The sequence below is a fragment of the Eubalaena glacialis genome, chromosome 3, assembly GCF_028564815.1.
Source record: "Eubalaena glacialis isolate mEubGla1 chromosome 3, mEubGla1.1.hap2.+ XY, whole genome shotgun sequence".
NCBI lineage: Eukaryota > Metazoa > Chordata > Mammalia > Artiodactyla > Balaenidae > Eubalaena > Eubalaena glacialis.
In genome coordinates this window covers 22310017-22325679 of record NC_083718.1, presented here as the reverse complement: position 1 = coordinate 22325679, position 15663 = coordinate 22310017, and the positions used below count along the sequence as shown (strand labels likewise).

General features: G+C 49.2%; 1 protein-coding gene across 2 annotated transcripts in view; it reads left to right on the top strand.

The window, feature by feature from the left end:
• Nucleotides 1-15663, top strand: part of CAPN8 (calpain 8) — a 72417-nt gene that overhangs the window by 23702 nt on the left and 33052 nt on the right. For both annotated transcript variants that reach the window (XM_061185340.1, XM_061185339.1), the window contains exons 3-7: nucleotides 9305-9423; nucleotides 9953-10086; nucleotides 10933-11101; nucleotides 12142-12225; nucleotides 14328-14413. In XM_061185340.1, the coding sequence (XP_061041323.1) occupies nucleotides 9305-9423; nucleotides 9953-10086; nucleotides 10933-11101; nucleotides 12142-12225; nucleotides 14328-14413 (592 nt within the window). The remainder of the gene's footprint in view (nucleotides 1-9304; nucleotides 9424-9952; nucleotides 10087-10932; nucleotides 11102-12141; nucleotides 12226-14327; nucleotides 14414-15663) is intronic.

The following is a 15663-nucleotide window of genomic DNA, read 5'->3' as shown; positions in this document are numbered from 1 at the left end:
AGGGAAGCCCTCCCCTGTGCTTTTGATTGTTTTGTGTTGGGTGGTAATTGCTAATAATAGGAGGCATATTGAAGGCTTTTCTCTGCAGCGGGGCACCAAGCTAAGCACTTTCATAGATTATCTCATTTTTATCTCTATAACAACTCCAAGAAGTAGCAACTGTTTTATGCTATTGCATGTAAGTAGCTGCTACTAGATGAGGTAGGTCAGAAGGTGAACCAAATGTTAACGAGGGGTGGGGGAGGAGTGGTGAAGGCAGATGGAAAGTGGGGATGAGGAGAGGCTAAGAAGAAGCTGTGTGGTCTCAGGAGAGGAGAGAAGCTTCCTGAAACTTCATGATCATCTTGCCCAGGAGTCTAGGGCACAACATTTCATATAGGGGGATAATCCCATTTGCTTCGGCTTCCGAGGGCTCTGCAGGGTGTGGAAAGGCAGCAAGCTAATCATCCTGCTGCAGTAGACCTGGCGCTGACACTGACTGACCTTGAGACGTCATGTAGCTGCTCAGGGCCTCAGCTTTACGGATCTGGAAAGTGGGGATTAAATGCCTCCTTTACCCGGTGCAGAGCCTGAGAGGTTCAAATGTAGGAAAGCACTCTCTTTTTTGGGGGGATGCTAACAAAGGGGGGTCCTTATGTGATTTCAGGGAAATTCTTGGAGGGTGAAGGGCTGAGCTTGGGGTGCCTTTTTGTTCTCATCTCCATTTTGTAAGAACCCACCCGCCCAAAAACCATTGAATTAACCTACTTTGGGATTTGGCAGCATTTATCAGGGGCCAGGCATGCACGGTCCATTAGCCCAGAGTACATCTGCAGGCTCCACGAAGGTGCAGGGAACAGGCACTTTACACGTAACTCGGAGCGGGAGGTGGTAATGCTGAATGGACCCGGGCAGAGCAGGGTCCACTGTGACTCGTGAATGTGACTTGTTCCCAGACGCGTTTCCTTTGACTCCGAGTCTGTCTGAGGGAAAGAGTCCACCGCAGACAGAGCCCGAGAACCACCACCTACTAGTCCAGGAGACACTGAGGCTCCGGTTTGGCCCTGGATACGGGAAGGCCACTGGAGTTGTCCCTTCTGAGCAGAAATGTCCCTTATCGTGGGAGACTTTCTGAAAGCTCATCTCAGGCAGCTCCTCTGGAGTCCCTGGGTGTGGCCCTTCGCACAAGTCCGATCTAAAACTGCTTTCATCTTCCCCAGGAGCCCTGCCTAGGTAAGTGGGGAACTAACTAAATTTAGTCCAGTTCAACTTAAAACTTTGTCCAACCCAGTAGTTGAAACAACTCGGTCCCTTTTGGGTAACTCTTCAGTCTTCCAGATTCTTCTCCTCTGCCCTCTCCTTCCCCAGATGGCCATATGGGGCCTCGTGTGCACTGGCCATGTCTGCTGAGGGGTGGTTGGTCTGCTTCCTGCCCTGCCTTCTGGTGGCATCACACTGGTGGCCTCTGTGCTTTATTTGCTGAGGCCACAGGGGAGCTCAGGGGGTTTCCTGAGAGTCAGCCAAGCGCCTCTATCCATCCCGGCTCACCACGCTCTTAATTCTGTGGGGGCTGATCACGCCTTCTCTGGTGCAGAACTTCTCCCCACAGTGGTTTTCTCTCTGAGTCCCACCTGGGGAGGGTCCAAGAGGCCCTGTCCTCTGGGCTCACCTCACCCCATTTGGGGCCCTCTTCCTTGCTCTGGAGTTTTGAAGCCCACCTCTTCCTGCCCATCCCTCTCTGCCCTCCCTGAAGCTGTATTGGCAAGTGGAGTCAGGGTAGAGGGAAGCTGGCTTACCCATAGGGGACCATTAATCAAGATACTCAAGAGGCCCCCTAAAAATATGTCTGCTGTTACATGTACATCCATGTGCATCTTTTATATTTTTTATGTCCTGATGTCCTCTCTTCCAACTGGAGGTTGATATTTATGTATATTCTTAAACATCTCTCTTGTTACAAATAAGTCCTTTTTGCTTAAATGATCCTATACAATAAACTGTGAGGTACAAACCCATTTTACAGATTAGAAAACTGAGGATCATAAGAGTTAAGGGTTGGCTACATGTCACTTAGCAGACAAGTCAGGGCCTGAGGATTTAAACCCAGGCTTTCTGAGGGCAAAGGCCATGTTATTTTGACTTTCCTAAGCCTGTTGGCTCCCCGAGGACAGGGACCATGTCTTTTACATCTCTCTTGTCCCAGTGTCCTACATGAGCAATGATTGCTAAATACTGGTGAGTGATGATGACATATAAGAACTACTCCCCAAACCTGAAGGAAGGGAACCTCCCAAACATATGTTTTCCAAGGAGAGTTGGAGTCTAATCATGCTACACCCGGGGTCTTGAGACGAGCAAATGTTGGAAGCTGGGTAAGATGACACCCTACTCTGGCTTGGCTGCCGACCTTGATGAGCGAGTCAGAGCCTTCCTTTGGCTGTTATAATTTTCTTTAACCAGAGCAGACAGGAGTGAGAGAAGGAAGGGGGAAGCAGAAAGTGGTTCCCAGAAGACTCTAGGAGTAATAGACTAAAGAAACGTCATTATCATCCTCGTCATTGACATTTTCATACTAAGCAGTTGTTGAAAACCGGAGACTTGATGCAAAGCCATTTTTTCCAACCTCCCTCCAATACAGACTTTCCTCAACTCCTAATTTCACTGTGGATGTTCCGGCTCATGAGGTCTCGATGCGGGGGGATGATCCTACATCCCCCATCCCAGGGGATGTTTGGCAGTGTCTGGAGTCATTTTAAGCTCTCACACTGGGAGGCAGGTGCTACTGGCATCTAGTGGGTAGAGGCCAGGGATGCTGTTGAACATCTGTAGTGCACAGGAGAGCCCACAGCACAGAGTTATCCAGACCAAAGTGTCAGCAGTGCTCAGTTAGAGAAACCTGCTCCAGCTGGATACACTATGTTATAGGAGCTTTTTAATTTAATTTTTTTTTTAGTTTTAATTTTTTTTCCTTTTTTAATTGAAGTATAGTTGATTAACAATGCTGTGTTGTTTCCAGCTGTACAGCAAAGTGAGTCAGTTATATATATATATATATATATATATATATATATATATATATATATACTCTTTTTCAGATTCTTTTTTGTTATGGGTTATTACAAGATATTGAATAGAGTTCCCTGTGCTATACGGTAGGTCCTTGTTGTCTATCTATTTTATAAATAGTAGTGTGTATCTGTTAATCCCAAACTCACATTTCTTTTTTTAAAAAACTGATTAATTAATTAATTTATTTTTGGCTGCATTGGGTTTTCGTTGCTGCGCGAGGGCTTTCTCGAGCGGGAGCTACTCTTTGTTGCGGTGCGCAGGCTTCTCATTGTGGTGGCTTCTCTTGCTGTGGAGCACGGGCTCTAGGCGCACAGGCTTCAGTAGTTGTAGCACGCAGGCTCAGTAGTTGTAGCACGCAAGCTCAGTAGTTGTGGCACACAGGCTTAGTTGCTCCGCGGCATGTGGGATCTTCCCGGACCAGGGCTCGAACCCATGTCCCCTGCATTGGCAGGTGGATTCTTAACCACTGTGCCACCAGGGAAGCCCCTGGTTCTACTCTTATACAGTATTAATGTATGCTGTTTTATCTCTCCCGGTTCGAGATATCAACTGCAAAATGGGCTAAGCCATGAGACTTTCTTGCTGGTAATTAGGGTATGAATTGTCAGATCCCATCTGACACTTTGCTACCTACAAGACTTCGTTCAGGGAAGCATTTTGTGCTGGGGCCTCCAGTCAGCTCTCGGTCTAGCCTGAGAGATGGGAATTGTCAAAAAAGCCAGCACAGCTGCAAGTGTGTGTGTATGTGTTTTAATGTCGTCAAAAAGGCAGGAACTGAATGCCGAGGACTGGAAAAGGCAGGTTCACCCACGGGAGGGAGGGGAGGAGGGAGGCTTTGGTGACTGCTTGGCACTAATGTGCAGAGCGAAAATAGCAGCCTGAGTATGAAACACTGCAGCTGCCTTACAGCGAAGAAGGGACAAAGGAGGCCTCAGCTGTGACAAAACATTAAAGATGGATTTTTGGAAAACAAGCACACATTAGCAGGTCAGAATCTTTGCGTTACATTCAGAAGTGCAATCATCATGGCATTCTTTACCTTCCTCGACTGCTCTCGGCTTGCTGGGGAGCCCCAGTTTGCACTGACCATGAGTTGGGGGGAAACGTCAACTAGCCAATGAAAGGTATTTTCTGCCTCTGCCTGTTTCGGGTTCTTGTCTCTTTCGGATAAATATTCCTCCTTCAGCCACTCTATTTGGGGGCTTTCTTGCTTCCTCAAGGCTGGCCCCTCTCCAGCCTCCCCAGGACAGTGCTTGCATGGAAGGAAAGGCTGAACGTCCCCCAGGCTATGGGAGAAGAGTGGCTGGCCCTTGGGTGCTCGCTGCTGTCCTCTGGGTCCCACTGGTCTCCTGGGACTAGCGTGTGGTGTGGTCTGTTCTGCTGGTGCTGTCGGGGTCCAGTGGACCTTCCCTGGCTGACCGAGGCCCGACTCAGTGCGCTGTCACGCCTCCGGCCTGGCCCTGAGCCACGCGGTCGCCATGGCGTCTGTGGTGGGATTGACCTGCCTTCTCCTCCCTGCCCTCAGCTCAGTCACTATCTGACGGCAGAGGGAGACTTGGGGGCGCTCTTTACCACCTTCTCTCACCTTCTCTCCACCTGAGCACTCCGTGTTGCCATTTTTATTCTGCTCCCCATGTCCCCCGTGGGAAGCAGGGCATAAATCCTCTCTGCTTTGGCTTCCTCTTTAATCTCTCTGTGGTTTTGCTATTGTCCCTGCTCCGGCCATTGTTCAACCTCAAGGTGGAAGAGGGGCGATGAAAGCAGTTCCAATGTCTGACCTTTTCTGTTTCTTCCCGTCCTCTCTCCTCCTTGTAGTCCAGAAGCACCTCCACTTCCCCCCTCCGATGTTTGGAAAATTCTCTTAAGTCATAGCCCAAGTTCTTGCTGCCTAGGGTTTATCATAACACTAGGTGTTTAGATCATCAAGCTTTGATAACATGTAAATGGAATTTTTGAATTTAGAGTTGTTTTCTTTTTAAGAAAACCTGACTCAGGATTATTATTTCTTGATTGGCTTAAAATGCGTTTTTGACAGAGCAGAGCAAAGACTTCATTGTAGTGGCTGGGGTCTGCCTGCTGTTTACTAGAAGCCCTGAAGCCTGCTGATGCGGTGGGTGGGGAGATCGGGGGGACCGTTATTACAGTGGAGTAAAAAAATAAATCAGTTTATTACTTTAATAAATGTTAAACCCATTACATATATAACCTGAAGAAGGAGTAGGAAGAACAAAGCTCAGCAGACCCCCGTAAGGTCAGTGACGCAAAACCCTCCCCCTCCAGCTCCCTGGTCAGCCAACACTCTAACCAGGCCCCGCCTTTGCTGGAAGGTGGCGGGAGAGGAGGGCATTGCCCATCAAGACTCTTTCCCAGCTTTTTCTGTCCACCTTATTCACCACCAACTTTAGATCCAAAAGCCTCTCAGTTGCCTTTGGAAATTAAACTTATGCTCAAGGTCCAACCCGTGTGTCCACGGAGGAGAATGTGGTGAATGTGTACAGGCATCCAGAGGGATCCCCAAACACGTTTCTGAAATGATTTGAGCGATGGCATAAATGTCTGTCTTCCCAAGAGAGCTCTCAGGAGAGGAACACGCTCATTGGATCTGTGCCTTAGAGAAAGCATGTTTGTGATGACAGTGCGTGCACACCTCACGGAGTCCCTGGCAGGCATCCCAAAGCCCGTGTACGCACTGCATCTCCTTGCAGCTCTGGGTTGGCCCTGAGAGCCAGGTGGACCCCGGGAAATGGCAACAGTGAGGCAGATGAAGAGAAAGTTAAACTCTCTTCCAGCTGGGCAGCCCCTTTTGATGTCAGCAACTGAGGGACACTTTGTGTCCGTGCCGTGAATTGTAATGTCTACGGGATATTCCAGGTGGGCTGTTGGAAGCAGCTGTGCGGGAGCAAGAACGCCAGTATCAGAAGAGAACCAGAACTGCACCTCGTCATGAGGGCAGGTGCTGCTCTGATCTCTGTGAGAGGTCACCTGTCGCAGCGAGGGTTGCAGCCCGGACATCTGCCCCTCCCCAGAGGCCTGCGCCTCCGCCGTGGTCTTCCCCTATCTCCCTCTACCCCCGAGCTCTAGAGGGAGGGGCCCCTGGTGCTGGCTTAGGTGGACCCTGTCAGGTTCAACACATGTCCTCATTGGGCTCCACATCTCCAGACACTAGGGAGATTCAGGTGCAAACATGTAGGTCCTGCTGGGGATTTGCACAAGAACAAAATATGAGTCATTGATTCATTTGGTCACATATTTACTTAAAAAAATTTTTTAAGGGACTTCCCTGGTGGTGCAGTGGTTAAGAATCCACCTGCCAATGCAGGGAACTCAGGTTCGAGCCCTGGTCCGGGGGAAGATCCCACATGCCGCGGAGCAACTAAGCCCGCGAGCCACAACTACTGAGCCTGCGCTCTAGAGCCTGCGAGCCACGACTACTGAAGCCCGCGCGCCTAGAGCCCGTGCTCTGCAACAAGAGAAGCCACTGCAATGAGAAGCCCGCGCGCAGCAATGAAGACCCAGTGCAGCCAAAAATAAATAAATAAATGAATAATTTTTAAAAAAGATGATGAAAAAATAAATAATTTTTTTAAGTCTTTTTCATTTTTTATTAAAGTATAGTTGATTTACAATATTTGTGTACAGCAAAGTGATTCAGTTTTATATATATATATTTTTCTCATATTCTTTTCTATTATGGTTTATTACAAGATATCGAATATCTTGTCCTACCTGTGCTATATGGTAGGACCTTATTGTTTATCTATTTTATATATAGTAGTTTGTATCTGCTAACCCCAAACTCCTAATTTATCCCTCCCCCCTTCCCCCTTTGGTCACCATAAGTTTGTTTTCTGTGTCCGTGAGTCTGTTTCTGTTTTGTAAATAAGTTCATTTGTATCATATTTTAGATTCCACATATAAGTGATATGTATCATATGATATTTGTCTTTCTCTGCACATATTTATTTTTATTCATCAAACAGTCATTGAGCCCCTACTATGTGTCAGCCACCTGCTGGGGATGCCAGGATGGGGAATCCACATCCCTGTTCTGCAGGAAGAGATTGCAGAGACAGTCTTGTCCTAGTGGCCCAAGAAGGCGCTGGGGGCTCTGAGGAGGGAGCACACGGGACGCCGAAGTGGGTCAGGGATTGGATTGGGAAGCAGCTTGTGTGCAGAGAAGTATAAACAAGGTCTTTAGGAAACACAAAGAAAAAGAGGTGACCTGCGGCTGGAGGCTGAGAAGCATCAGGGAAGGCTTCGTGGAGGAGGGGAAAGGGGGTGGTGTTGCAGCAAGAACTCTACAAGCCGAGGGGATGGATGAGTGAAAGCGTGTGCTGGAAAAGACCAGGGCATGGTGTGTGCAGATCCGAGTTCGACTGGAGATCAGACTCATGGTGGGAGGACAGTGGGAAGCAGGCTGGGGAAGTAGGGGAGAGGCGTATTGTGAAGGGTCTTGATGCCCTGTTAGTTTTTATCTTGTTCTTAAGCAATGGAGGAGGTTGAAGATTTCTGAGCACAGGAAAGAGGTGATCACAGGTGTTGACAGGAAGAAGGCTGGAGTGAGAGGAGAAAACCTGTTATTTTATCCACTCTTTGGAAGTTGCCTTTGAATGAGGTACTGCCCCCCTTGAGTCTTCTTTAGTGAGAAGCCACAGTCCCGTGCCTGCTGTACCAATTCTTATCTCCTCCGGCTACCAGGTCTGGTCCCACCTGGGGGCCCACTGCCATTGGGAGGAGGGCATTTGTCAGTGAGAGCAGAAAGCAGGGGCAGGGCTGGCTTCTGGGTCAGAAAAACTCTTCAAAAAGTAACTGCGTGTGAGAGACGGAGAGAGAGAGAATATATGAGGCTGGTTGGGGAAAGGAAGAGGGAAAGGAATTCATTTGGGACCAAATCATGAACCTCTCTGTTGAGAGAGATGAGGGCAGATAGAGCAAAGGGTTTCCTGGGATAACCTGGTGATGGAGGCGTGCTGAGCAGATGACGGATCCTCAGAGGTGGGTTCCTGTGTCACACTTTACTGACTACTAGCTCAGGCAGCCCACCTCTGAGAGAACCATGGTGTGTTCATCCTGGACTACGTGTGCAGCTTGGGCCACAGCGTGGAAAGAACACAGAGAGTTAGACGAGGTCCTCAGAGGGTCTCTGAATGGTTGAAGGGGCTTTTATCTGAAGATATAATGAAGAGATTCAGATTTTTTTTTGTGGACAAGGTGAAGGCTGAGACACACAGGCTCGATTTTGGAGCCATTTGATTGGGATAGGAATGGGAGAAACTTGTCTCCAAATCCTAAACTCCTAGAGGTAGGGCTCTGGAGTGAAACTGGGAAGAGGCAGCTGTCGGGCCAGTAAGATGAAATATTCCTTCACACGATGAGCAGCACACGTAAGGACGTTGAGATCTCAGAGACTGTTGTAGAAGAAGCCTATAGATGAGATGTGAGACAAATTTACATCAATTCCAGGATGATAGATCCACCACAGGATGCTAAGGTCTGTAAAGGGTTTGAAGTCGACACCACGGGGGATAATGGTGCCTTCCGTGGAGGTACCGCTCAGAGGCACGGGTCTGGGGGGTCCCGACTTGTACGGAAAGCAGTTTTCTGTTTTCTTCTGCATTTACTTGGATCTCCAAAGTGACCAACACTGAGCCCTAACATTTTTAACCTCTCTTGATTTTGATTTCTTCTGACTAAAAGTATGATCTTTTCATGCTAATCAATATCTCAGGAGTGTTATAAGCTGTCATGGTGAGCTCTAAAACACAAAAGGGCAGTCCTCCAACAGACACGAAGAGGCAACTCTCCGTTATTCAAGGTCAAGCGGAGCAAGGAACACACACACACACATGCACACACACGCACACACACACGCACACGTGCACACACACACACGCATCCTGAGCTGGCCAAATAGCTTCAGTGTTTCCTCCAACCAAATGTTTTCTTAAAGTTGTTATTAAGGAATCAAAGAGGATGATTTTGGCTTCTTCCTTTCTTTCTTTGCACTTTCTACTCCACTGATTGAGAGCTTAGGACATGTGGCATGGTCAGCATGTGGCAGGTGGGGGGAAGGGAGGAACTGAGAACTTCCAAGGAGGCAGCAGGACCTTCAGACACTGGAGGAAAAGAGTCCCAGACTATCTGACCCGGAAGGGAGTCGTGTGACTCTGGATTGAATGGGCCAGTGAGGGTCAGAGGAAGCAGGGACCCTGCAGGCCTGGCCTGACCAGCGTGTGTCCCCCATGACATGGTGCAGGTGACTGCTGGCTGCTGGCGGCCATTGCCTCCCTCACCTTGAAGGAAGAGCTGCTTTACTGCGTGGTCCCCAGGGACCAGAGCTTCCAGGAGAACTACCGGGGGATCTTTCATTTTCAGGTATCCTGCCTTGCTCACGGCCCTTGACGCTACTTTCCATAATCTTGGGACCCATGTCGAGAATCAGAAATCTGGGTCTGGGGCCCAGTAGCCTAGGTTTTAATAATCCCTCCAGGGGATTCTGATGCGTGCTTGAGTTTGAGAAACTTTGCTTTAACATGTCCATCCAATCATCCACACGTCCATCCCCTCCTGTCTCCCCCAGGCCATGAGGCCTTGAGGAAGGCACCTTGGAGTGAGGGTCAAGAGATGTGAGCCCAAGTGGCATCACTCGGCATCACTGTTGCCACTGCGTGATGCAAGTTTTCTTATCCACAAACTCAGCCGCTGGACTCGATGTTTCCTGCTTTTGCCGGCGTCTCCTATGGGCACGGATAAGTAAGGCACAGATCCTGCTCTTAAGGAGTTCATTAAAGGTCCAAGGCTGGAACACTGATCAGCACAGACGCTCCTTCTGAGGTCCACTGAGGACGCTGACTCTGCCTCTCAGCTCAGCCCTGTGAACGGGCGCTGTGTTTCCCTCCCGCAGTTCTGGCAGTACGGCGAGTGGGTGGAGGTGGTGGTGGACGACAGGCTGCCCACCAAGGATGGGGAGCTGCTCTTCCTGCACTCCGAGGAAGGCAGTGAGTTCTGGAGCGCCCTGCTCGAGAAGGCCTACGCCAAGTAAGTGGGGCAGGGAGGACCTGGGAGGCTCCGCAGTCTCCTTGGAGGATTTTACCTGCCCCTCCCCAGCCTCTGGGTGCCATGCCCATCGTTCCCAGCCCCTGCACCCCATGTAAAGTACCCCTCCATAACTAAGAGAAACAGAAATTTGCACTACGAGTTAAAAGCTCAGCTCTGTCCCACATGAATGAGTGAAATGGGACCACCACTTAGCTTCTTGGTGTCTCAGCTTTGTCCTCTTTCAAACCCCCGGGTCAGTTCTTAGGTCAATGTGAATTTTTAAAAGAATGACAAAGAAGAAGAATAAAGCAAATGTACTTAGATCTCAAACTCATCAAAGAAGTCTCTACCCTTTGCTTGGGAGTCATTCTCCTTCTCACTGGCATTCAATGTTCAAAGTCTTCTTTGGGGTTCTTTGAATTAGCTTCATTGACTGGTACCCTTTTGTGCAACCCCTGTTCCTTCCCAGCCCTATTCCCAAAGCAAACCCCAAGGGATGCCTCTCAGCTTTGAGGGAGGGTCCCCCTCATCCCTACCCATGCCCCCAACCCCCAGAAACCCAAGAAGCCAAGGTCAGCTCTGGAAAGATTGTACTTTGGTTTTTAAAAGAGCGCATGGCTTGGTGAGAGGTGATCTGAGATTTGCTCCTGGCAAAGTGCTGAGCTGGCCACGTGGAACTGTGCCTAAGCCCCTCCCTGGCCTACAGACAAAATTGGCAAAGGCTCTCCTGTACCTTCCAGACCACACCATGTCCTAGCACCACCCCTACCCCATCCCATGTGGTCCCCTCGCTGGGGTTGCTAATGGCTCTGGATGATGCACGTATTCTTTTTTTTTTTCCAACAGGCTCAACAGTTCTTATGAGGCTCTCGCTGGAGGGTCCACAGTGGAGGGGTTTGAGGATTTCACAGGTGGCATCTCTGAGTTTTATGAGCTGAAGAAGCCACCAGCCAGTCTGTTTCAGATCATCCGGAAGGCCCTCCGAGCAGGGTCTCTGCTGGCCTGCTCCATTGATGTGAGCTGGGACGGCTTCTCTTTGCTGCCCCTCCCCATGTGTGGTAGGGAAGGCACCGGACAGGGGCTAGAGGCTGGGAAGGCTTTGGGCCAGAGCAGAGTCTAGGAATTACAGGGCAAGTCCTGTGACATATTTGTCCCTAGCACGTGGGAGCCGGTGGGAAGACCTAAGTAATGGGTGGGAACTGGAGTTGGTCTCATAAACTCAGAAACCATAGGAGTTCTAAGTGTTAAGCCCCGTTAGTACTGCAGGAATTGCCCTAAGAATGCAGACTTGATCCCTGGATCCTGGGCCCTACCTTTGCTACCCCCTTTTGCTAAGTAATCTTGGGATATTGGAAAACAAGTATGGTGATTGACAATACATGATTGGCTTTGAGATCACTGAAGAAAAGGGAAGAGGTTCTGAACCAGGGGTGGTGCTCTGTCTGGGGGTTGGCTGTATGCGGTTCCAAGGTAGTGTGTAGACCAGAGCCTGGAGGCCACCAGCCACATGGTCTGCTGTCACCTGCCCCTCCACTTCCTCTTTCGCCTTCTCTCGACCCTTACCTGGTGATCTCACACACGTGAATGACAAAGCAAGAGCAATCCCCCTTTCTCCTCTCTATAAAAACCCCAGCAGGATATGTGTATTTTTGGTGGAGAAGTGACGTGGGGTCTGGGGAGGGGGCGGGGCTGTTGAGGAGGGACCCTGGGGACACCCACAGCCACTGGTGAACCAGGGCCAGTCCAGACAACTGTCATGGATAATTAGTCTTCTGCAGGCAGCATGGGGTCCTTCTTGGAGAATAAATGGCTTCCCACTTCCTGTGTCATTTCAAAGGCTGGTAAGTCATATTCCAGGACTGGCAGGCAGGCCTGATCAAAGAGGGTTTGGATGGAGAGAGCTCTATTTACCTGAGGTTAATTGCTGCACCTGCCCCCCCCCCCAGCCCTGCACTGGGGCCCTGTGGCTGTGTAGCATGTCCTTGGAAAGCATTGTAGGACTGGCCCAGCAAGGTCAGGGTCAGCCACTCTGAGTGGACTTTACTCTCAACTCAGGTCTCCAGTACAGCTGAAGCAGAAGCCATCACCAGCCTGAAGCTGGTTAAGAGTCATGCATACTCTGTCACTGGAGTCGAAGAGGTAAAATTTGGCATGGGGAGATGGAAGGGCAATGCATAATGATACTACCATAAATCCCTGGCATCCTTGAGAGAAAGAGATGGAATCACCACCTAGCCCTTCCCTGCCCTGCTGAGGTGCAGCATCTCTGGTGGCACAGAGCCCCTGGCACCGACCCACACTCAACTCTTGCTTATTACAAGGGCCCTTCTACCTCTTACCCACTCAGAGATGAATAACGTAACCTCTTTGAGCTTCAGCTCTATAGGTTCTAACTAAATGCAGGCTATCCTCTGAGATGTGGCCAGGAAGCGGGACGAAGTTTTGGAGGAAAGTTGTAGAAATTGTCAGTTAGATCTACACTCATTCTAAGAAGGGTGTTTGCGCTTCCCTGGTGACGCAGTGGTTAGGAATCCGCCTGCCAATGCAAGGGACACAGGTTCGAGCCCTGGTCCGGGAAGATCCCACATGCCGCGGAGCAACTAAGCCCATGTGCCACAACTACTGAGCCTGCGCTCTAGAGCCCGCGAGCCACAACTACTGAGCCCATGTGCCACAACTACTGAGCCTGAGCTCTAGAGCCCGTGCTCCGCAAAAAGAGAAGCCACCACAATGAGAAGCCCGCGCACAGTAACGAAGAGTAGCCCCCACTCGCCACAACTAGAGAAAGCCCGCTCACAGCTTCAAAGACCCGATGCAGCCAAAAATAAATAAATAAAATAAATAAATTGAAAAAAAAGAAAAGCATTAAAAAAATATATCTTACTGTATGTTATATGGCAAAAAAAAAAAAAAAGTATGTTTGTACAGGTAAAGCAGTGGAAACCCATAGGCTCTCCTAAGAGGAAACGACAGTAAAACCTGCCCCAACTTTCAAGCTGGGGTGTGACAGTGGGAAGGAACGCAAGTATTCCTTACATTCCAACCCAAGGAGAAAGCATGGGCTGAACTTTTCATTATTTCTATTTACTATAGTCTGCCTACCTCCAAAAAGGATGTGCAGTGGTTTACAATGAAAAGCATAGACACAATAAAACCATACAACAAAGGTAAAATACACCAGACAATCTAGGCTAAAGACAGTGCTCCAGTTGAGAAATTAATTTTGTTTTGGGTTTCCTGATGGCCAAGGCAAAAAAGGAAATGCAGTGGTTGTCTCAGTTTTTGTTATTTATTAAAAAGGCATGAATGTTCATTACGTGTTTGTGTTTCACAAATACGCTCTTTAATGAAGTCAATTCCCAAATATGAATTGAGCACGTATATGTAAACACTGGGCGAGGGCATGACGGAGGGTACAAAGGAAGGTCAGACACTGAAGACAGAACGGTCCATCGTGTTTGCACGTGTATGCAAAGGCACACATGGGGGCTCCTGGTGAGTGTTCCGTAGACAATAGGGGAAGGTGGATGTATGGATTTCCCACTATGGGCTTTGAGACAGACTGCCTGGGTGCCTGTCCTCCATCTACTACTTACTAACCAGGTAATCTTGGATAACTCAACCCCTCTGGCTGGGTCTCAGAGGTTTTTTTGTTTGCTTGTTTGTTTTTTAAAATTTTTATTGGAGTATAGTTGATTTACAATGTTGTGTTAGTTTCAGGTGTACACCAAAGTGAATCAGTTATACATATACATATATCTACTCTCTCTGGGTCTCAGAGTTTTGAGAGAGATGAAAATGAAGATAATAACAGCACCCAGTTTATAGGACTGTGGTGAGGTTTAAAAGAGGTGATAATGCATCTGAAATGCCCAGCTCCATGCCTAGTTCATACTACCTGCTCAAAAAATGCTAACTGCTCTGCTCTCAGTATTTTTTGGAGGGCATTGATTATCAATAGGTCTCATATATTAAGAACTGAGTCAGTGTTAGTCAACTATCAAATTTTAATACAAGTTAAAGCAGATAAACACTTGTTTTTATGCTGGACTTACTATTTATTCAAACAGATTGTGGAAAATAGTTAGCTAAGGCTTGAAAACATGTGTTAAAAGAAAATAAAAGTGGTTGTTTAGGGGCATTTGAGGAATTGAATGCAGGTCCGCTCAGGCAAGGACATGAACGCAGGGCAGCAGGGGTATGCGCGGTGATTCAGCTGCCCTTGTCTGTGGCCCTTGCAGGTGGATTTCCGGGGTCATCCAGAGAAGCTGATCAGACTCCGGAACCCGTGGGGCGAAGTGGAATGGATGGGGGCCTGGAGCGATGTGTAGGTTCTTTCCTCCCTCCGCCCGTACTCATCTCCCTCTGCGGGAAGGCATCATGCAAAACACGCAGTGATCGTGAGACCCACAGTGGAGTACGCTCGGCAGCACTTTCCGTCCACAAACCACACGGCCTGTTCAGAAAAGAGTGTTAGATGGTTCCAGGTGGGGAAAAGCCAAACAAAATCCACTCAGTTGTAGCCTTCGATTCCTTGCTCTGCTTTGGCATTTGCAAGTTTGGCAGCTCAGTGGAATTTTGCTGAGCGCCGGAGGGTTGGCTTCTTTTCTACCCACCACCGCGGTCATCCAAAGGTGAGACCCATCACTCTCGATCGGATTCTTTCCACTCCACAAAGCCTGGTCACTCTGACAAAGGCCAAACCCCTCAGCGTCAAGAAGAAACGTGCCTAGAAAGCGGAACTGGATCCTAGGAGCCACTGGCCGCCAGAGGCAGTGAGGATGAGTGGGAGTGGCGCCCGCTCCGCCAGAGCTCGTTACGGGCGGGTATTGATCTCTCCCGACAAAGCCATTAATGAACGGAGGGGCCCAGACCTCTCACAGTGGAGAGTGGCAGCCAGTCAGAGACGGTGCCAGGACACAGAGGCCTCCTGTGGTGTCCTGGGACAGCTGTGACCTGGAATCGATGCCACCGTGGTACAGGAGGATGGAGAGAGCATGGCCCAGTTTCCATCCTAGTTAGCACTGCTGGCACGGGGGAGGCAGGTTGGCGCTGGGGAAGGATGGAGAATTGGCCAGTGTCACTGATGAAGAGCCACCAGAAGTGGGAATGGTCATAATAACAACTCGCCCCCCCAGCACATCCTTAAGCCTCGTATGTACCTCATACGTGCTGTCCACACTGCATGATGCCACCAGGGCTTTGGAAGGGAACTTTATTACATTTATGAACTAATCACACATCATTAGTGCTCGTAACTGGTACTTCCCTTCAGGTTTGTGTCATGAAGAAACACATGTCCCCGGGGCCACGGATCGCCTCTTATATTAAAGATGTTTCATTCTCCTGCCTATGATGGAGCAAAACCCAAAACCTTAGTTCTGCCAACTGCCCCAAAAGGATGTCATGGCTGAATGAAATTGAAACCCCAGTTTTGGCCATTTTAAGCAGCTGCTTCCCAAGCTGCTTACGGGGCTTACGTGACTTTATCTCCTTTCCCCGACGCTGCTCAGTCCCTAACAGGCTGGGACAGGTCCAAGGGTGTGAGGTGACGACAGGCAAGCCCCGCAGGCTCCA